The sequence below is a fragment of the Choristoneura fumiferana genome, chromosome 10, assembly GCF_025370935.1.
Source record: "Choristoneura fumiferana chromosome 10, NRCan_CFum_1, whole genome shotgun sequence".
Lineage (NCBI taxonomy): Eukaryota > Metazoa > Arthropoda > Insecta > Lepidoptera > Tortricidae > Choristoneura > Choristoneura fumiferana.
The window spans coordinates 16,698,813-16,721,873 of NC_133481.1; the positions used below are offsets into that span (position 1 = coordinate 16,698,813).

The window sequence follows — 23,061 nt, forward strand, 5'->3', positions numbered from 1 at the left end:
TACCCTCATTCTACCATGTGTCGACCATGTGACAGAAATAAGTGGTGAAAACGATTGTGTTCCATGTGTGTTATACTATACAATAAGGCCCCTGTGCGAACTTAGAACGTTTTCATAGTGTATTTTATGATGCTAGGATCGGATCTAGAGGGGGTAAAAACATTGCGCCCCCACCGGGTGCCAATCATAATTGGGCGCCAAATTTAATGTTGTTTTAGTGTAAGTTTTACTTATTGCAAGCCGGTGAGGGTGCTGAGGTCGCCAAAATTCAATTCGAAAAATCCATTGATCCGGTGCCGAGCAAAGCGAGTTCTTCAACGAAGGATTTTTTCTGTGAAAATACCTAAATGGATCACAATTCAGATTTGATAGCTTGAAGTAGAACAACGTGCAAAACACTTTAGTCTGTCGTGCGTGTCGGCATGGATATCATTAAGGGAAAGATAATAATATATCAGTTAGTGTTGCTAATCAGTGGCCGTATTGTCTAACGTCCTGGCGCTTGCGATTGCATTCACCATCTCTTTCTACTCTCATCTTATACCGAGTGACAGAAAAAAGTGGTGAAAACGATCGTGATTGCGAATGCGTTAGAGTCTAACGGTTAGACAATAAGGCCTCAGCAATCATTGTTTCAGTTCATTAATATAGACCTCCGCAAAGTAACGCCTGATTTAATAATAACCTAACCAAGAAAAAGTTGGATAACCCCCGACATTGTCACTTCAAAGTTCAATATCTCAAAAACGGCTGAACCGATTTTGATAAAAAGTGTCTAAGAACCATTGCTAGAAATTTTCTTTCAAATAAGAAAACCGCATTCAAATCGGTTCACCCATTTAAGAGCTACGGTGCCACAGACAGACACACATAGCTCTCTTTTTGCGTCGGGGGTTAAATATTAGATAATAAGGCCGCATTCGTTTATTACTATTTTTCATTTTAAGTATCTAATCTAATTAGTAGTTATAGTTGAAGATTTGAAGCGGGTGGGTGTAGAGAGATGTTTAGAAAAGATGATAAAGCCATAGATATTCCGAATTATCTTATTGAGACTTTAAAATTGAGAATGCGCGTACCCATCTTTACTCTGATACGTAATGACTGTATTCGAGAAAAACAAAGAGAGCGAATTCGCCACATGAATAGCTAAAGTGGCGTAGATACTATGTTAATTTTACCGGAAACTATCTAGATTACCTATCCACCACGTCTATCAGAATGCTGGATTGAAACGGGTTGTCTTTACCAGTCTCATTTCTATGAATATTGAGTGTCTATGCATTCAAAAGTGGCTTAGTACAACGCAGGGATTTAGATGTTTCATCTCAGCCTTTATGCGTCCTACTGCAGGGCATGGGCCTCTTTTAGAATGAAAGGGCTTGGGCTGTAGCTCCCACGCGGACCCAGTGCGGATTAGGAATTTCACACACACCACACACCATTATAATTGCATCAGTTTTGTGCTAGTTTCTGCATGATGTTTTTCTTTTAGAAAAACTAAGAGATGTGAGCCCGTGTTTGAATAGAACCCACGATCATCTACTTGAGGGTCCATAAGTTATAACCTAACCAACAAAAAGTCGTTTTCACCGCTTCTTTCTATCACATAGAATAGGATGAGGATAGAAAGAATTGAGGAATACGATCATGAGTGCAGGGATGGGGAAACTGCGGCCCGCGGGCCATCTCCGGCCCGCGAAGTCTTGAAATCCGGCCCGCGACCATCAAACAAAAGTCAAGAGAAGATTTCGTATTGTTACAAAATTTCATTCTCCTTGGCAATGGCCAAATTAGTGTTACAAAAAACACATGAATATTTTTATTTCAGTAAAAATAACATATCCAAAAATGCAACAACTTGACCCGCCATATATTTCGTTAGTATATATTGGCACGCGAAGGAAAAAGTTTCCCCATCCCTGCAATAGGGTCATTGAGACCTGATTTTCTGTCGTATTAAGATCTATGTCGATTGCAAGATTGTATGGAAAATTTAACGCGTCTAGTTTTGTAAAATCTCACGAGAACTAACTACTTACCTACCTAAGTACATAGTTTTCTAGAAAGCTGCATACAGATTCGAGCTTTACTTTGCAGTTTACCGTTTATATAATTTAGAGTATATTGCCTTCCTACTTCCCACCAGCTGCAGCTGCAGCTGCAACTGCTTGGCATATAATATTAGGTATACATTTATGTGTTATTTTGTATGGAAATGGAGAGTGCGCGCTTGCGTTTGTTACTTTATGGTTCGTTAAAAAATGTTACTAGTTTTTTAAGTAGCAAAGGTGCTTTTTATTTCACTTTCTTATAAAATATCAGACATTAGTAATTTAACACTTATGTCGTACTATTAGGAGCGGACTCATTAGTGACTTACCCCTTATTCATAAACGACAATCAAACCTATTTTAGTTAAAATGCCGCTAAAATTCGTTTGTCCTTATCTGTCACTTCGGCATTTGTATTTGTTAGAAAGGACAAAGCATTTGTTAGTTAACATAGGCTTGTTAAGTTTTATGAATAAGGGGTTAGTATCTCCGGCGTAAGTAGGTAGGTAATTTCAAGCAGCAGATCGTGAACTACTAGTTGGTTAATACTAGTTTTCAAGTGATAGTTTTACCTTCAACACAATGCCCGACTGTACTTTCCAATTTATCTTGGGCCGGCCAATGAGAGTGCAATAACCACAGTAGTTTTGCGAATATTTTTTTCATACTAAATGTGTCTCTTTGGTTAAGTCCCCCATGTTTGAGGATCGTGACCGGTATCAGGGTTGCATCTGGAGCGGATAATCTGCCTCCACCAGTTCTTCTCCAGCGCAAAATTCAAAAATTCAAAATTCAAAAGATTTATTCAGTAAATAGGCCGCAATGGGCACTTTTACACGTCATTTTTTAATCTACCAGCGCTTTCGGAAATACCATCATTGCCAAGAAGAATACGCCGCAAGAAACTCGCGCGTCTCTTATCCGTAAAGGAATTGACTGATTAGTAGATATGGAGAATCTCTGAAACCTGTCAAGTACTACTGTGGAGAATTCCCATTCAATATGCTTATTATAAACAAAACTGACGTCTCATTATCCTCATTATATCAGCCATAGGACGTCCACTGTTGGACATAGGCCTCCCCATAGACCTCCAGTTGCCTCGGTTGGAAGCGGCTTGCATCCACCGTGAACCCGCGCCTTTAACCAGGTCATCCGTCCATCTCGTTGGTGGACGTCCTACGCTGTGCTTGCCGATCCGCGGTCTCTACTCGAGAATGGACGTCTGCACATGCTGAAATGAGGTGAACAGACTAGTTTCAGACTTTATTTTATTAACAGTACAATACGAACATTTTTAACACCTTATCGTTACACAACATTCTACAAACAATGCTATTGGTATCGTACTGATTTCAGATAATCCAATAATATTCTAAAACTGTAAAGTAAAAGCGGCATCGCGATATACTTGGTAGTCATCCTGATAATCAAATTTCTAGCTAAAGGCAGTGTCCGTATAGTCGTGACTCAATCTAAAATGTCTGAATAGTTAGGTACGAGCTTTGTTAATATGGAAAACGCTGAAACGGAATTAAAGAAACTAGCAGTGATGTTTAACGCATTCACTGCGACCTGACTTCCACAGGTGCCACCGACGCACATGTGCGTTCAAAATGTATGAATAATTATGACGGCGGCACTGGGCGAAGTTCCGAACGCATATGTGCATCGGTGGCAGTGAATGCGTTAACTAATAATAACTTGTAAATTTGATTCTATAGCCTTTCCAGCGGCTTGATGCTGATGATGATAAAATACGACAATAGAATTCAAAATCTTTGCATACACTTCATACGATTATCAGATCTAAAATCGTGGTCTTCATTATGTACGAGTAGGCGAAATGATTACACACCACACCTACCTACAAGAAGAACTGATTGTTTAAAAGGATAATGAATCAAATGAATGAGTGAATGTCAAAATTCTGCTGTCATTACATGACATGTTCATCAGTCTTGTGTGTTGCCCACCTCTGGTGGCATTACGTTGCTTGAAGAATACTCTACCAAATTTCATGTTTGTACACTTTATGGCTAAAGTTTTAGGCCTATTATGTTACGTATGTATGTGTTACTCACAGATATAGATTACACTAGATAACGCAAACATCACAATCTGTATGAAACCAACCGTGTCACTTTTTTATATCTACTGTGACGACTCAAGAGCGAATTAGAGATGTGAATTTTCAAATGTCCGCGCAAAGTTAGCGGTCAGTCTTTGTATGGGGCCAACCCCGAAGTTTGGTCGGGGTTCGGACACGCGAAGTAAGTAGATGCATTTGCGTAATCTATATCTGTGGTGTTACTCTTTCACGTTAAAATGGCTGGACGGATTAGATTTTGTATGTAGATAGCTGGCTTTAGTAAATTTCCAACCAGCGTCCAATTCACAACCGCAATAACACATAGGTACTATCCCTCGTGTTGTCTATTTGTACTTTTGTGGCAATAAATGATATCTTATCTTATCTTATAAATGTATTTTATGTTCTTTCTTCTTCTTCTTCTTCTTCTTCTTCTTCTTTTCTAAAATCTTAATTTGACTTCCAGCATGATTTTCGCGAGCGAAGTCGCGGGTAAAGACTATAAACGATGATTAATCGTAACACAGGCCTTAAAATAAGTTTCCAAGTAAAGGTGCGCCACCATATTTCCAACTAAAAAACAAACAGCTATCAATGTGTGTTTAGTTCAGCTCCCCAAATGAATAGTGCGTGGTGAGATTAAATGCAACTATTTTAATAAAAAAGCGCGGTGTAGTGGAACCTATATTTACGAAATATTATCTGATAAGATAAGATGGCCGTTGGCTGTTTGAGCGTGGCCAAAATGCGGGCGACGCGCGTGATGTCATGCTGTGACGTTTGAGACGCCATCTTGGTTTTTTTAGCTTTTATGTCTTAACCTCGTAAGACCCAACGTCTTAAACTTACGTCATCATCATCTGCCGGAAGACGTCCACTGCTGAACAAAGGTTCCGCTTAGAACGCCATAATGAACGACAACTCGCCACTTGCATCCACCGGTTGCCCGCAACTCTCACAATGTCTTCAGTCTACCTAGTGGGAGGCCTGGCAACGATTCGTCTTAACTTACATTATGGTGGCACTTCACTTGGCGTTGTTTATTCGCATTGCGCTATTGACATCTCCATCGCTCATGCTAGAAATGAAATAGTACATCTCTTTCGCACACGCAAATATGTCAGTAAATATACCAAGTGAAGTGCCAGCATCAAATTCTAATAATTAAAATTCGACGTGGGTCTTACGCGGTTAAAACCTAACCTACAAAAAATTGGGAAACCCCCGACATTGTCACTTCAAAGTTCAATATCTCAAAAAAGCGGAACCGATTTTGATAAAACATGTCTAAGAACCAAAACATGTCTAAAAAAATATACCTCGTTGAGTTTCTTGCCGGATTCTTCTCAACAGAGGTTTTTCCGAACCAGTGGTAGATTTTTTTAACATTCATAAGTGCTTGTTATAGCCTAAGTTGAATAAAGATATTTTGACTTTGAACCATCGCTAGAAACCCTGCTTTCAAATTAAAAACTGCATTCAAATCGGTTCACCCGTTTAAGAGCTACGGTGCCACAGACAGACAGACACACAGACATACAGACACACAGACACACATAGCGGTGAAACATATTATTACACCCCTCTTTTTGCGTCGGGGGTTAAAATAATAAACGGAATCCTTACCATATCCTTTTGTTTCGACCAATTTACTTTGTATTTACTAAAAATTTAAATTTGCTACACTTAGTGTATTTCTGTAACACAAAAGAAAATTTTGAGAAAACTACCGTGAGACTCACTCATTTTAAATGATAATATATCGGATAACTCACGTCTGAAATCGAACAACACAACATGTAGAGCTAAACTATATTTCTATATCTATATCTATATATTCTATGTAGAGCTAAACTCGATTTCAGATGTGAGTTATCCGATATTTATCATTTAACACAAAAGAAAATAATTGAACATAATTATGAGGATCACTTATTGGCAAGATAAAGGAAGTTGAAAAAATTGCGAACGTATAGTGCAAATGTCAAATGAAAGGGCTCACCGACTACCACTAATAAATACTTAGGGGCTGTTTCACCATCCATTGATTAGCGTTAACCGACGGTTAAATGTGATGCCATCTCCGTCTATTCGAACAACACAAATAGAGACGGCATCACACCTAACCGCCAGTTAACACTAATCAATGGATGGTGAAACAGCCCCTTAATTTCCAGAATTACAAAACTTGTGACTCTCATCTAGCTCGTACTACAATTAATTAATAAGAGTCTGAACTCAGAAGAATTGTTTATTTTATGTTAATTTCAAAAACATTACACACAGCTTAAAACGAATGCAATGTGTAATTTTATGTTGTTGGGGGAGGTCTATCTAAAACAGCGGGCATCCTATGGCTGATATGATGATGATGAATTTCACAGTAAACTGTACAGTCAGCTACAAATATATCGATAATTCCAAAGTTTAAATTAAAATATGTATACAGTACACGACCTTTTCAAGACAATAAGATTGTGTACCTATTTACTTATATTTTTTAACTTTCATCAAATCGATCTTTTTGTAGTTGTCTGTACTAACATGCATTATACATCTATACAAGTCATCCAGCAACATCGGTGACGTTTGATTGGATGTCTGCCAATCACGTGAAGGTGAATTTCTGCTTTGCTTTGCATCCATATCACATTACATACCTACGAACTGCAAACAAGCATTTCTCGTCTAGGTACTGCTTCCGTGATCAGTTACGAATACAAGTCTGGAACCACGTTTGCCGCGTGTCATACGTTTCGTGTGACAGCGGAAAACTTTCATACAATTTTTAACTACCGCCGTGAACGTGTTCAACTTTTTGATCTCCTCGTATCAGCATTATTAGGGTTCCATAGCTCGAAAAGAAAAACGGAACCCTCTACTGTACAGTGCGAAAAAATGTCGACACGGCCAAAGTTGCAAAAATATGTATACACGACATTAATGTTAAGTACATAAAGTCGTGTATACATATTTTAGTAACTTTGGCCGTGTCGATATCGTTGACGTTCCCTATTTAAGTTTTGTTTCTGACTATATAAGTACTTTGTAAATTAAAAAAAAAATCTGATCCTATGCCGCAGAGAAAACGCGAACGCGCGCGCGCGTGTGGTGTGTGTGTGTGTGTGTGTGTGTTGTGCGTGCGTGCGTGCGTGTGTGTGTGTGTGTTAAGATCGCGGGATCGCGGTGGATGCGGAAAGCACAAGAACGATCTGAGTGGAGAGCCTCTCGGGGGAAGCCTATGTCCAGCAGTGACATGATGATGGCCCAAAGTCTTATTACAGGACTTATTATAACGTAACATCGAACTCTCTCATAAATGACTCATAGTTACATGTTCATAAAAGAAAAAAATACTTGGACCACAGGTCTAATAATATCTATGGTTATTTCATTCCGTACAACCACAATGTGCAAACTGCTTTCAGAATGCTACAATGGAAATCTAAACTTGACTAACACCATACTAATTGTAGGCGTGCTGTCTCTTGCGGCATTAGTAATTCTTGGTCCACTGTTTACCCTCGAACGGTCCACTGTAAACAAGGGTGAGTGTAGCCGACAAATGTGCAGTCCGCATGTTGCCGGCTGATAGTAATGTTTGTAATTATAAGGGGTTGGGTAGGGGGTACATTGTTTTTGTTGACATCTGTATTGCATATAATATTTTGAAAAATAGATCTTCATTTACTTTTCGAATAATAAAGTGCAATTGGGTGGGTAGTAACAGTTTCATGCATCCATACGCATAAAATAAGACAATTCGATTCTCAAAAACAGTCTAGTCTTCAAGATTCTGAAGTCTTAAGGGTTTGAGTCTATAACGCATTCACTGCCACCTGACTTCCACAGGTGCCACCGACGCACATTTGCGTTCAAAATGTATGAATAATTATGACAGCGGCACTGGGCAAAGTTCCGAAAACGCATACGTGCGTCGGTGGCAGTGAATGCGTTAAGCCTCGAAAGAAGCGCTATCCACAACTCTACTTTTTAACTTTAGATATATTAATTTTCGATATTCAAGATACGTCCCCACATAGAACTCCAGTTGCTTCGGTTGGAAGCGGCATGATTCCACCGTGAAATTGCGGACTTGACCAGGCCATTCGTCCGTATATGCTATAGAATATAACAACAATAGAAGAGGAACTATCTTCTTCTTCTTCTTAGTCGGACACTCTTATCAGAGTAGTCTTGGTTGCGCAGACGAGGTACACCGAGAGGTGTTCGATGGGTCGTAGACACACCCTCTTACCACACACACACACAGCCCTCTTAGCAATGTGCTTCCATTTCTGCCGGTTAGAGGCGTTGCGACTACACTGGACCATAGTGGACTCAGTAGCTTTTTTAATCAGGTCAGTCCAGCGAGTTGGTGGTCGGCCGCGTGCCCTCTTGCCTTCCACCTGCCCCTGAACCACCAATCTCTCCATTAAGTTTACATTCCTGGAGATGTGACCAAAGAACTTCAATATTCGTAATTGCACACTCAACGAAAGCCGACGACTATGCAAAGACTGTGCCGAAGAAGAGGAACACTAGTCTTGAATCTGATTAAAGATATCACTCAGTATTATAATAAACGTTACATAGTAGATATCTCCATTGAAGTTCAGACTTTACCGATGTCATGGCAAGTTACTACATCGAAATTATCTATAAGTCGTTTCATTTAACGTCTAATGGCATTGCTCGACGTAGCTAGAACTTGTGCCAAATAACGCCAAAGTTTGAGCGGTAGATTATGGCCCTGGCCACACTTGGTCCAGCATTAAGAGAAGTCTCTTTGTTCCATTCTCCATGCAAACGTAGTCCCGGTCTCATTTGAAAACTAGGCAACAGAAATAGATGAAATTTTGTAAGTATGTACTAGACATAATTATCTATGCCTGTGGTTTTTCAGATTTTCATGTAAATGTGTAATATCAGAATTGCAGGAGCTCAAAAGTCGACAAAAAAAGATGTCAACTTTGCACGAAAATTACAGACTAATAAAGCATTTTTACAAAAATCGAAGAAACTACAGGCATAGAAAATATAATGAATATCTTGATTGTAAAATATCATTGATTTCCGTGCTATACTTTTCGTATAATATGAGGACAACGAAACCCAAAATTCAACCGCCCAAATCTTTAAAAAGCCTACAGCTAACTCGATATAAATTACGGACGTCGTTGCGGAAGGCATGGGGGGGACGGCTGCGAGCGCTTATGTCACGAGCGATAAAGACAGCAATATCCCAAACGAATACCTAACGCGGCCGCGCGGCCGGCGTGTCGTCTTGTGGCTTACAGCAACCTGATGTGTTGTGAACTTTAAAGCTGGTTGTAACTTGTCCGAGGTGTGTATAGTTTGGTGTGAGAGATTAGATTTTTTTTATGGAATAGGTTTCCAAACACTGTCTTTGTATAAAACAAAATTGCTCGAACCTCGGGATGAGGTTAAGGAAAAGTCAACTTTATGAGCTAGACTTGAAATTACCATGACGACCATAAACAACGATATTGATTATTGATAAACGACCGATAATCGAGTCATTTCTTCATGATAATGATAGTTGAGATTTTAGTAACCCATCGATCTATTGATTGGTTGGTGTTAATCAAAATCAAAATATTTTATTTATACTCGTACAGTATAAAACTAAGCTAATTAGGTATTTATCAACTACGGTGTTGTATACTGCTTAAGAATTTCCTGACCGTGTCACCTGTATCACCTACACTAGGCGTAGCCTGTACACGTAGGATGACAATAATTATAACTCCACTAGCTTTTGTCCGCGGCTCCGCCCGCGTGGTATTGGGTTATTGCGCGCTGTTCCCTCGGAAACTGTGCATTTTTCCGGGATAAAAAGTAGCCTATGTCAGTCTTGGGCCCATAAACTATCTCTATGTCAAAAATCACGTCGATCCGTCGCTCCGTTACGGCGTGAAAGACGGACAAACACACTAACACACTTTCGCATTTATAATATTAGTATAGATTTGTATTAACACCATTGATGGACAGAACTCTGGTGCCACTGGTGCAACTCTGGTGGTTTTGAAAACAAACGATATGACAACACGCCTATCGCCGTTCAACTTCTTTCGCCTCTAGTAGACGTTTTATTTTGCATAGCTACCAGGGATTTTATGGATATAACATTTCGGATCTAGATATGGATACGGATATGTATGTATGTAAACTCTTTATTGTACAAAAGAAAAAAACAAAACACAAATTGACAAACTTTGAGATACTTGTACAAAGGATACATCGCATGCTTAGTAATAAACGGGCCTAACTCAAAATTGGCGAAAAATTAGTTATTGTACTAAAACGGCTTATATCTGAGAGCACTATCGGCTCTCTTTCTTAAACCAGCCTAAATCGGGTATTATAAAGAGATAGCACGACTTGGTGCGTTTTACTTTTAACAAAATTGCAAATTTCATTTGGTGCTAAAGCAGCTAACTTCAGTCATGTTCCGACTTACTTGCGAGCAAGTAGTTGGCTTTCGTGAGCCATTTGAAGATAGATCGCTATTGCAAGAAGGAAAACATGAGTATTTTGAATAACTTTTAAGCAAATAAAAGCATATTTGGATTTACTTCTTTTTAGCACAAAAATCAACGCAAAATGAAGTGATGTAATTCGGATTGCCTCGTTTTATTAAAAATAATCCTTGAATACTTGGTGTTGTATTAAGACTTGCATCATTTATTAATTTATTATTTCGCTACATTTTGCTACATTTTGTAATAAAGTGATATATGAATGCAATGTTTTTTTTAAACCTTAGCAATATTATTAAATATATAAAAACAAATTGGTTTATAAGAAAAAAAGTGCAAGTAGACATTATATACAACGTTAGGAATTATAAAAAACATAGTAAACAAAATTAAATCCTACCAAATAATTCAACGGAAACGAGAAGTGGTAATTACTTAAACTTTAAACTTGATTTGCCAAAATTCACGATTTTTGAGTAAAGACCGTTTATTACTAAGCATGCGACATGTCAAACATAATACTGGTTTCGGTTACGCATATTAAATTATGATGGATTATCCGATAGTTTCGGTTACGGATATTGGATTTTTAAGAAATTGTAAAGTAATATACCTACAAATAGAAATATAAATATAAATGAAATATAAACTTGACTCTAATTGTAAGTCACGAGTCGTTTATTACGACATAGCAATTGAAATAATAAACAATAGATGCAGAAGGCCGGGCAAAAATAAAAACCGTTACAGTCGCATTTAGACTCAGCCCCTGTCCGAAACTATCTGAATTTTTTATAACTGGGTCGGTTACGGTTACGGATAATTTTTTATTTCGGATATCCGATAGTTTCGGTTACGGATATATACGGCGCGCCATAACATCCCTGATACCTACTAACACTCCAGCCACGGTATATTGTAGTGTTACAGCAGACAGACCTTTTTTTTTCTTTTATATTGTTACAGTGTTAAAAAACTTATAAAAGAAAATGTCTTAACTCATACGTTGATATATTTTTGACCCCCCACATGCACACTACGTCCTTAGGCGTCTCGTTGTTACTTCTAACGGTGTACGCTATAAACATAGGTACTAACGAAATAGTCCATGACGGATCTCGCTGTCTAATTGATAGTTTATTACTAACCTAACCAACAAAAAGTTGGAAAATTAAATGCGGTTTTTTTTATTTAATAACAGGTTTTCTAGCGATGGTTCTTAGACATGTTTTATCAAAATAGGTTTAGCCGTTTTTGAGATATTGAACTTTGAAATGTCAAAGTCGATGATAACAAAACTGATAACTTACGTCTGAAATCGAGTTTAGCTCGACATGTTTCGGGCTAATCCGTAACCCTTCTTCTGGGAGCAACGCGACTCGGCGGCTGCTGCAAAACGCGCACTGCGCGCCACAAGCAAGAAGGGTTACGGATTAGCCCGAAACATTTCAGACGTGAGTTAATCGTTTTATTATCATTTAAAATGATGATGAATATTGAAATTAAAAAAAAACGAAAAAAATGCTTGTATATTCTGTATTAATTGGTCAATAGCTGACAACCCTGAGTTACTCTGCCTATTGTAACTGTCATATTAAACAATATCGATTAGAAAGGTGTTCTATCTCGCCCCCTCCTGCCCCCATCGCCGATGGCTGACGGCATAATCTAATCTAATAACAGGCAAAAGTAATATAGAAAATGTATCGGACGTTAGGGAGGAATTAAACGTTTGATATTTTTTCTTTGACGGAAGGGAGATATTATTGGAAGCGTATATCCATGATAGTGTACTCGTATGACCCCACCGTTTCCACTCCTTTGTTATTAGATTAAAATGTGACTTATATACAAAAACAAATATAAAATGTTGCATGGGGTTGTACAACGCCGGAGGGTTTCTTTGCAAAATTTTACATACCTCTAATTATTTATTAATTTATTGAATCAGGCGTTACTTTGCGGATTCTTTTTTTAGTTTTTAGTTCATTTTCAGTTCATAATTATTTTTATTAATATTAGATCTACATTACACTGGTTTGAGTTTGGAAAGCAAATGAAATGCCTTATAACGAAATAGGAAATTCCATAGGCGGAACGAAATGTCTGAAATATAATGGGTTAACTTATTCGACGATAGAATATTCTAGTATAGTTGGAAAATCTTGAGTTTAAAAGTCCCGGGTTCTATCCGCCGTGCAAGTGTAATTATGAAAAATACGAATATTTATAAATGAAATATTAAATAAATAAGTATTTATATTTTATGTATGAAAACAGATTGACTAAGCAGATCTATAAGACGAGCGTGAATGGGGAAGTTGGGAGAGTAAGGCCTAGACGAACGTACCACGATCAAATCAGGGACGTTCTAAAGAAAGGTCGGGTCAGGAGTACTCCAAACAGACATGCATGCATGCAAAGATTGATTAATGTAGAGGTAGCCAGAGTTGTATGCCTGAATCGTAGCAAGTGAAAGAATGTAGTATCTGCCTACCCCGTTGGGAAAGAGGCGTGATTTTATGTAAATACTAGCTTTTACCCGCGGCTTCGCACGCGTAAACTATTCGGTCTGGTAGTTGCAATTGAAATTTTCGGGGTTTTACAAAATTCCCCTGGAAATTTCCAAAATTTATATCGTGGTCTTCATTGAGGTTGTGTTGTGAATAACTGTACAAAATTCAAGACTAAACCCAGTGCTAAAATTTCAAAATTTTTCCCTATCCAAATTCAAATTTATATCATTTATTCAGTTAATAGGCCGCAATGTAAAAGTGCCACACGTCATTTTTTTAAATACCAGCACTTTCGGAAAGACCATCATTGCCAAGAAGAATGCGCCGCAAGAAGCTTGGCAGAAAGTAATTTTTTCAAAATAAAATAAGTACAAATAAAATACTTAAAAACTACAGTAAGTATACAATTAAAGAAAAAAATACAAAATAATAATAACAATAATACACGGATGTATGGGGTCCCTTAGTTACAAAACTATCCCGTGGAAATATCGGGATAAAAAGTAACCTATGTGTTATTCCAGAGGTCCAGCTACCTACATACCAAATTTCATGGCTCTAAGCCCAGTGGTTGTTATTTCGAGATTTTATCCCTAGTTATCCCGTGGGAATATCGGGTCAAAAAGTCACTAAAGTGTTATTCCAGATGTCCAGTTACCTACATACCAAATTTCATGACTCTAAGCCCAGCGGTTATTATTTCCAGATTTTATCCCTATCCCGTGGGAATATCGGAATAAATAGTAGCCTATGTGTTATTTCAGAGGTTCAGCTACCTACACACTAAATTTCATGGCTCTAAGCCCAGCGGTTGTTATTTCAAGATTTTATCCCTAGGTATCCCGTGGGAATATCGATTCAAAAAGTTGCCTTTGTGTTATTTCAGACATCCAACTATCTACATACCAAATTTCATGACTCTAAACCCAGCGGTTGTTATTTCAAGATTTTATCCCTATCCCGTGGGAATATCGGAATAAAAAGTAGCCTATGTGTTATTCCAGAGGTCCAGCTACCTACATACTAAATTTCATGGCTCAAAGCCCAGCGATTGTTATTTCAAGATTTTATCCCTAGGTATCCCGTGGGAGTATCGGGTCAAAAAGTCACCTATGTTTTATTCCAGACGTCCAACTACCTACATACCAAATTTCATGACTCTAAGCCTAGCGGTTGTTATTTCGAGATTTTATCCCTATCCCGTGGGAATATCGGGATAAAAAGTATCCTATGTTTTAATCCAGGTTATAAACTAACTTTCCGCCAAATTTCATCCAAATCCGTCCAGCCGTTTAAGCGTGAAAAAGTAACAAACATACTCACTCACTCACAAACTTTCACATTTATAATAATTAGTAGGATGTATGTACGAATATTTCTTCTCAAGTTCTTGTCCTCGTATTTTTCTATATTTTATAGGAGTATGATTATCCGCTACCTAGTAGCCTAGTCAGTAGTAACACAAAACTTTGCTTACTTTGGAATAGCAAATAGGTGCCGATTATTCAACATATTTATTAAGGTAAGTCGCGTCGTGGGCTAACTTGAATAATAAAAGAATATTTAATTACTTACACAATCAACTTAATATAACCTTGTAAAGTGTCAATATAATAAAACGCTTTATTTATTCACTTTACGATAAACCGACACGTAAACATGAAACCGCAATATTTTTTTGTACTAAATCTCAGAACTTGAAAGATGTCTCGATTCAATTCATTTTGAAAAGTTAAAAGGATTTAATGGAATTGCGGTACGATAGTAACAATGTAACTTACATTCAAATTATAAATGCGAAGTGTCTGAGTGTTTGCGCGTGAGCACATTTGGGTATTCTTTAATGTTACCAGTGTTGATCGAATTTAAATGAAGTTTGGTATGTTTGATCTTTGAAATTATAAAAAGGCTACTTTTTATTTTGATTTTCCCACGGGATAGAAATATATCTTTTTTTAAATCATGATATCTCAACCTCTAAATCTAGATACACGAAACCCACCGGTGTTACCGTGCAACGTGTTAATTTTTATTAATTTAATTCCCTAACCTGTACTTTATTTATTTATCCGTATTGCGTACATTTGAAATTGTATTAAAATATAAAGTTACAGAATATAAAACAGTTGTAGTGATGCACGCAAACTAGGTCAATTGTAAAAAGCTAGTTGAAAATGTTACTTTAAATAAGAGGGTAGGTTGAAACTACCCACATTTAAAACGAATCATGCCCCGATCTTATATCTGTGGCACTAGAGTGTATAATCCACTCGGATACGCAAAACACTTACAGACAGACTTTTAAATTACGAGTAAAACCATCCTAGTAACAATATATTGCGGGTTTTAAATAATCCATCACATCATAGCCAGTTCGGTAACCCCGTAATCTATAGCGACACGAATGATTTTACTCATATTGTGAAACTCCGCTTGGTGAAGTACGTCAGTCTGATGCGAGTTCAGCGCGCATGTTCCACCAGTTTGATAGGGCACTGATAAGGACTGTAATCAAGCGATGTACGCGTTTATCAGTGATAACGTTATGGCAAACAAGTGCCTGGACCATGGAGTGTGGCACCGTAGCTATTCAAGAACAATGAGGTAATGATTGATGCGTTTTTTATATTAAGTTGTTTTTTTAGGTTAGGATGCCGTATTGTTTGCAATTTTATTTGGATTTCGTGTGAGCGGTGTTAGCATATACATTAAATCTAAATATCGCACGAATAAGCACGCATTAAGATGGTGTTATTTAGTTATTATAAACTTTTACCACAATTTTCCCCTATGTATAATTGCAGTATTCTCTAGAAAATTGGTAATTATGCATAGTTAGTTCTAATGACAGTACAATGAAGTAGTACCATTAAGCAGAACGATGGAGTAGAGGGTTAGGCTATGGAAATTTAAGAGAGAATATTTATATTGATTTTTGTACCAACCAGTGATTCATTTTTCAGGCTATGACACAAATTAACTTATGTAAATTATTTCTAATTGAGTATTCATTTTAATCAAATGAGATATTTAGTGCCAATAGGTTTAAAGGACAGGCTAATGATAACATAATATACTTTAATTATCTTGATCTCAGAATACCTTCGTGTTTTGTGTAATTAGTGCTTCTAAAAATATTCCTTATCTGCATGAAACGCCACAGCAACATTGATTTTACAATTAGGTACCCATATTTAACAAACATTTGGAGGCTTTGTTACAGAATAATGTTTTTTTGTAATAAATGCCTGAAAAATGTCATCACATATTATTAATATAATTTCTTTACTCGTTCTTGATATAAAACAGCATAAGAAGCTTGTTTACATAAACAGTACCTACCTACGTAACTCTTTGAAATCTGGGTTATCTCAGATGGTTGCGCGACCAAATAAAGTGGAGAATGTGTTGATATCAAGACATTTGCGGGTTAGGGATCGTCTTGATTTGATTTCAAAGATTAAAGAAATGTTTTTGAGTGTTAGAAGCGAAAATGAAATTCTCATTTGAAGTGGTTTTTTAGTACGCAGACGCTGATAATATTTGAAAGTAGTTTGAAACTTCAGAGAAGATACCTTCTTAATTAAGAGTAGAAAATGGACGAAAGAGTACCAGAAAAATTGCGCATTATTATTGCTTTCCAAGTATTTCAAGCTCGCAAATGCATCAAAAATGGACACTCCATTTTTTTTAAAACTCCAATCGAAAAAAGAGCAGTGTTATGAATCTGACGATATGTGTGTTTCTGTCTGTGACATCATAACACCAAAGTCTCCAAAACAGATGGACCAACATTAGTGCGTTTTTTTTAATCGAAAGCCAATTTGAGGTCGTGCTTAGCTTTTAATTAAAATAAGTACTTAAAGCTCTTTTTTATTAACCCCTACGCAAAAAGAGGGGTGTTATAAGTTGTTATTGTTGTGTGTCTGTCTGTCTGTGGCACCGTAGCTCTTAAAGGGGTGGACCGATTTGAATGCGTTTTTTTATTTGGAAGCAGGTTTTCTAGCTATGGTTCTTAGACATGTTTCATCAAAATCCGTTCAGCCGTTTTTGAGATACTTAGATAGATTAGACTTTGAAGTGACAAAGTCGAGTCAACTTTTTGTGTGTTTAAGTTTTCTAAATTCTTTACAGTTGCATTTGTACCTAATACTGAATCAAACTCAAAACTTGAAAATTAAAATGGTGTAAAAGCAATAATTGTTCCCATGAGTTTTATAGTTATTAATCACCGTTGTTCTAACACGCGACTATGATGAAATTGATGAATAAGCATGTTACAGTTCTTTATACCTCTATTTATTTGCATGTGTTAATAAACGCGCGATACCTCTCATATGTTTTTAACCAATTTGTATTTTTATCTTTTATCTCATACATGATTTTTGCTATTTTTAACCCCGACTCAAAAAGAAAAAAAAAACTTGTATTAAAAATGAAAATTTTATCAAAAACTTCAAATCTTTGATGAGTTTTCTTGCAAAGCAAAGACTCACTTCTGCCGATCTACAATCTACAACACGATCTTTCTAATATTTCAAGGGAAAATTTTAAAATTAAACAAGTAAGCACAAATAAGGACCTAATAGTGTTTTGACTCTTAAGACCATACGTCGCACTCCAGCTCCAGCGGGCATTTTGCGGGCCTCACAAATCAATTTTCGAGTGCAATTCCAAATACCTTAGCAACTAAGGATGTATGTTAGTTAGGTATCTGACGTATGCTTAAGACATCTCAACCTCGAGGGGCCAAAGTAACAGGTTTTTAAGCTAGTTGCGAACATTTTCATTTTCAATCGCTTACAAGTCAAATATTACTGTTACTGATACAAATAAATAGAACATGTACGCTATCTTCCCACTCATAAGATAACCAAAATAACTCAATTGACGTGGAAATCTTTGTACATATTTCCCATTGGGAATTTAATGACACGAATCCTTTGGTCACGAACTTCCTGTATTTAAGACGACGCAAATACATTTGAGTTGTTTTTTTTTTATACTTAGTAAGTATTTTTGTGTCCAACTTCTGATACCTATTTTTTATATTTCTTATATAAATAAGTATTACACGGAAAATAGGTAGTGAAATCAATTATATACCTACACTTAAAATAAAGTCTTGGGTTATTTAGTAAAATATTAGTACTTAAATGATAATAATACTACATTATATTATTAATTATTATTATTAAAATACCTGTATTGAAATGTTCGAAACAGTCTAAGGATAAAAATGTCCCTTGGCACTCTGATCTTTGATCAGCAGACGTTAATATAAAAAAAAAAATGTAAATGTATCCTATCGACGACCAGATTTTGACGACCAGATGGCCTAGTGATTAGAGAACCTGACTACGAAGCTTGAGGTCCGGGTTCGATTCCCGTGTCGGGGCAGATATTTGTATGAAAAATACGAATGTTTGTTCTCGGGTCTTGGGTGTTTAATATGTATTTAAGTATGTATCTATATCTATATAATTATATTTATCCGTTGCTTAGTACCCATAACACAAGCTTTGCTAAGCTTACTTTGGGACTAGGTCAATTGGTGTGAATTGTCCCGTGATATTTATTTTGTGATATTTATCATCCGGATCTAACGGTGAAGCCAGACGAGCTTTTTTTTTGTACCTATGTAATAAATTATATATAATATAAAGTCCAGTTGGTTCCACACGGCGGCTGAAATGTGTTGACTCATTTCCCACTCTCGCTTACTCATGCATCAGAAATTACGCGACCGAAAATACGCGACTCACAACTCCACGCTCGTCTAGCTACAGCCTGAATAGTAATCGACTGATGGATACCTTATAATTATTCATCTAAATCGAACACGAAGATGGTGGAAGATACCTATACAATTTGCTAAGCTTTCGTGACTCTCACTCGTAACTAACTCGTGACCACGGCCGCTGCTTTATGGTCGAAACTTTGAGGTTATTTTAGCAATAAAGATAATCGTAATTAAATCCCGTTTGACATTAGTTGTGACATACCTTTATAAACATAAATACTGCTTGAAATCCCTTTCTTTTGGTATTCCACTACAACAATGACTCTTTACTGAACAAGATAAACATATTAAGCAGTACAGAAAACACAGGTATCTACATTGAAACTTTCCAAGATTTATTATTAAGTACATATACATTTGTTGCAATAGGTGGCCTTTTATCGCTGTAATGCTGTAGTGAGATAAAAAAATATAATCTTACCTTTTGGTACAGCCGTATATAGTTTGACAAAAAAATGGCCCTCAAATTTATGCAGAAATAGGTAATTTTGTATGTAGAGAAGGCCACATTTTGTGCCGCTGAGTATATTAGCTTTGGAGGGCTAAAAGCAAAAAATATTAGCGCGCGAAGAGTAAATAGTTTAGTCTTTCTGTAGTTTAATTACTTTTAAACGGCAAAGAAGAAGGATTCAATCATATAATGTCCTCGGTGTGTTCCCTTAAAGGCAACAATAATATCCAGTCGCAATCGAAACTCAATACGGCGTCGCCCTGGGAACGTATTTCTTCTATTACCAGCACTACAACTGGGAAATACTGGCTGTCAACAACCCCGTACAATATTTGACGGAAAAACTAATAATTTAACGTAATAATGCTACACAGATGATCCATTTTTTTCAATGTACGGATAAGTTCTTATTACTCTTATGTATTGGTGGCCGGAACATTGTTTGAAGAACTAACAGTTGAGAGCAACGTGTTCTTTAGTGATGATCACGTAACAAATAAACAGGCCGCTACAAGGTGAACTGATGACCTAGTAAAAGTGGCAATATCCAACGGACGATGTAGGTAATCAGGACTTCATTGTGATCTTCTTTTGGAGAAGCAGTAATGATGATTGTGATATCAATAAAAGAGATTTGATTATTTTACGTCAATTTTGTGAAAAAATAACTCCCTAACTCGTGTGTAAATCTTATTGCTACAAAACTAGCCGTTGTTAGCTAGCTAGATAAAAGCTTTAACATGTAAAAACGAACTAAGTAAGTATAGTGATGATTTTCCAATAATCGGCGTGTATGTGCCTCCTTCAAATACACTTAATGGTCAACCTGCGCCAAACTCCTGCGAGAATTCCATACGTATCCCCAGAGACCTGATGTTCTCAGAATAACAGATGAAACTAAAACCGTTGCCAACTTTTTAAATTGTATTTTCTTTTGTTCCAGTGGGATGAGTATGATCAACAACAATAACAACACGAACATAAACAACAACAACAATGAAGACGAGAAGGCGGACATGCCCGACCCTGATTACATCAAGGTAAATTTTATCAAAGTTTTTAAACTTTCATTCGTTAAAATTTACTTTAAAAACTTCTTGCAAAACGTTCGTTTTGAGTGCGTTTTAAAGGCAAATGTCAAAGAAAAGTTGAAAAAAAAGTGACATCGATTGGTAGAAACGTAAGTTCTAACGCAAAAAATACCCAATCCAAAAATAAGTAGGTAAATTTTAAAATTTAATCTAGGCCGTGTACCAACTAAATATTACTTGTTAGATGGTAATCCTTTTTGCCTTACTACGTTTTATGCATCAAAATGGGATTTATAAACTACAGTTTTAAATGGCTAATGGTTACATTTGACATAATTTTTATACGGTTTGTATACCACCGTTATCAAGAATATATCCCGATATTCAATCTACTTTTGACTGTGACCTGTAGATGCGTCAAATTATTAACGGTAATGGCGGTCTACGTCCCGTAGCTTACAATATTACTAGGTTAAAGCACGACCAAGGAAGGAACTTGAAAGCCCAGACGATGTAAACAACTCTTTAAATAATGCATTAGCACCCTACACCCCTAGCACAGAATTTCACGGATGCTCAAGAAGGAGCTCTTTTGCCTCAAATTTTATATTATCAAAATTCTTGATTGTTTCCAGACCAAGACTAGAGGCAATTAGGCTCAAAGTGGTAACATTGTGTACCTATCCTGTAGGGTAACGAACAAGATGCCATCGTAGAAAATATAAATGGGACGGAGAAGTAATGCTGCACTTGATTTTAAGGAGCAAATGATAAAATAACAAAGATTAGTTCATCAAGTTTTAGATCTAAATTTATACGAGTATACTGGCTGAAATTTTATTCTGAACTGTTGCAGGGATAGTAACATTCGGCTCTTAATTCTGTTTTGTGCCCAGTTTTAAATCAGTCATAGGTATTTTGTAACATTTGATGATTACCTCAAAGAGTTCTATAATTCTTCGTCAAGGTTAAACTTTAAGTTTGATTATTCTAAGAAGTTTTTCAAACTTAAATCACTCTTGAATGTAAATTAATATTTCTCGAGTAGTATTAGTCTTCATAGATGGCACAGAGTTTTCAGCGGTATTTATTAACAGTGAAAACCACTAATTTATTTTTAATTAATGATTTCCAGATGTTCGTTGGCCAAGTCCCTCGGAGTATGGACGAGAACGACTTGAGGATGATGTTTGAGGAGTTTGGTCGCGTGCATCAGATCAATGTACTGCGGGACAAGATCACCGGTGCCAGCAAAGGTAAAAATTGCTTTTACATCATCGACATCATCAATAACAACTATATTAACAGAAATAATGTTACCGATCTATAATAGTCGCCAATCGATAGTATATCAATTACTGTTTTGGAATGAGACAACACTATATGGAATGCAAAACTATCATCTACCTTGAAAAAAAACGCATTAGTGTATTTTTAACCGACTTCATAAAAAGGAAGAGGTTCTATGTTCGACTGATGTATATTTTAGGTTTTTTTTTTCGTTATTGCGGTCAATTATTTTTCTGTTACAAGAAAATCTGTTAATTTGTTTTTCTCTCTATTAATAGTTACAAGAAGTCGCAGAAGTGTGGCAACAGGAAACTAAATTACCAAGATGTTTTCACAGATTAACAATGCTTGTAAAACATACATTTTGAGTAAGTTGTACTCACCAAATGTAATTGCGTAAAAGCTAAGAAGCGAGACGGTAATTTTTTCGTTAAATTTATTAAAATTGATAGCCTTTTTCTAGAATTCATGATAATGAACCTTTTCCCTCTCGGAACCTTAGAAAAGGAAGACATTAATTACTTCGTAACAATGTCAAATTTTCGTACTCAGTTTTTTGCCGTTCGTGCCAGTATTCAAAGAAAACTTCCAAATTAAGGTAATTGTTTCGGACGACATTAATTGTCAAAAGTTTCGGTGGGTGAAAAAATGATAGCCTATTTTGAGAAAATGTTGATTATTAAAAGCGTGTTTTATTAATGCCGAGGATGGTATATTCGTGTTCGTCTTTTGTTTTGCACTGACAAAGGTCTGTACCGTGTTGACATTTTTGTTTTGCACTGGATGTCTTTGGTTGGAGTTCCTTTTGTTAGGTCTCATGCAAATATGGACCCTTTTGTTGTGAGACTCGCAATACGGGTCCGTTTGGGCTGCTGTTTGTTTTAATATTGTAAACGTTTTGTGTCGCTTTCGCTATTATAGTAGCACCAAATAAACGAATGCGTTTGTTCTGACGAAAATTTACTTTATGCTAACGCGGTAAGAATATACGCGTGTGTCATAATTTTGTTCTTTAATGCGGTGTACGGCGCTGTGAATGTTAAATGATGTTGTTGTTGTCGCGGTGCGAATATTCGCAAATAAAACTATGAGTCGAGTTTGGATGTTGATGTTTGAAGTGTATTATCGACTTATACAGCTATTGTGCGACGTTATGTAAGTACTTGGAGTATCTATTAAAGTGTATGAGGCAGTAACAGATAGGGATTCGTTAGATTCGTTTTATAAAATGTCCAATGACATCTCGCGTCGCTTCCCGTGTAACATGACAGTGTGTAGAACCTGGTAACCGGCAATACAGTGAGCGTACTCTCTGTTC

General features: G+C 36.7%; 1 protein-coding gene across 9 annotated transcripts in view; it reads left to right on the plus strand.

Moving 5' to 3' along the window:
- LOC141432186 (CUGBP Elav-like family member 1) overlaps nucleotides 1–23,061 on the plus strand; it is a 531,549-nt gene that overhangs the window by 347,605 nt on the left and 160,883 nt on the right. For 7 of the 9 annotated variants that reach the window (XM_074093670.1, XM_074093671.1, XM_074093678.1 and 4 more), the window contains 2 exons: nucleotides 20,366–20,462; nucleotides 21,589–21,709. In XM_074093670.1, the coding sequence (XP_073949771.1) occupies nucleotides 20,366–20,462; nucleotides 21,589–21,709 (218 nt within the window). Of the gene's footprint in view, nucleotides 1–15,440; nucleotides 15,773–20,365; nucleotides 20,463–21,588; nucleotides 21,710–23,061 lie in introns of those variants that run through there. The other 2 variants (XM_074093674.1, XM_074093675.1) reach the window with 2 other exon arrangements.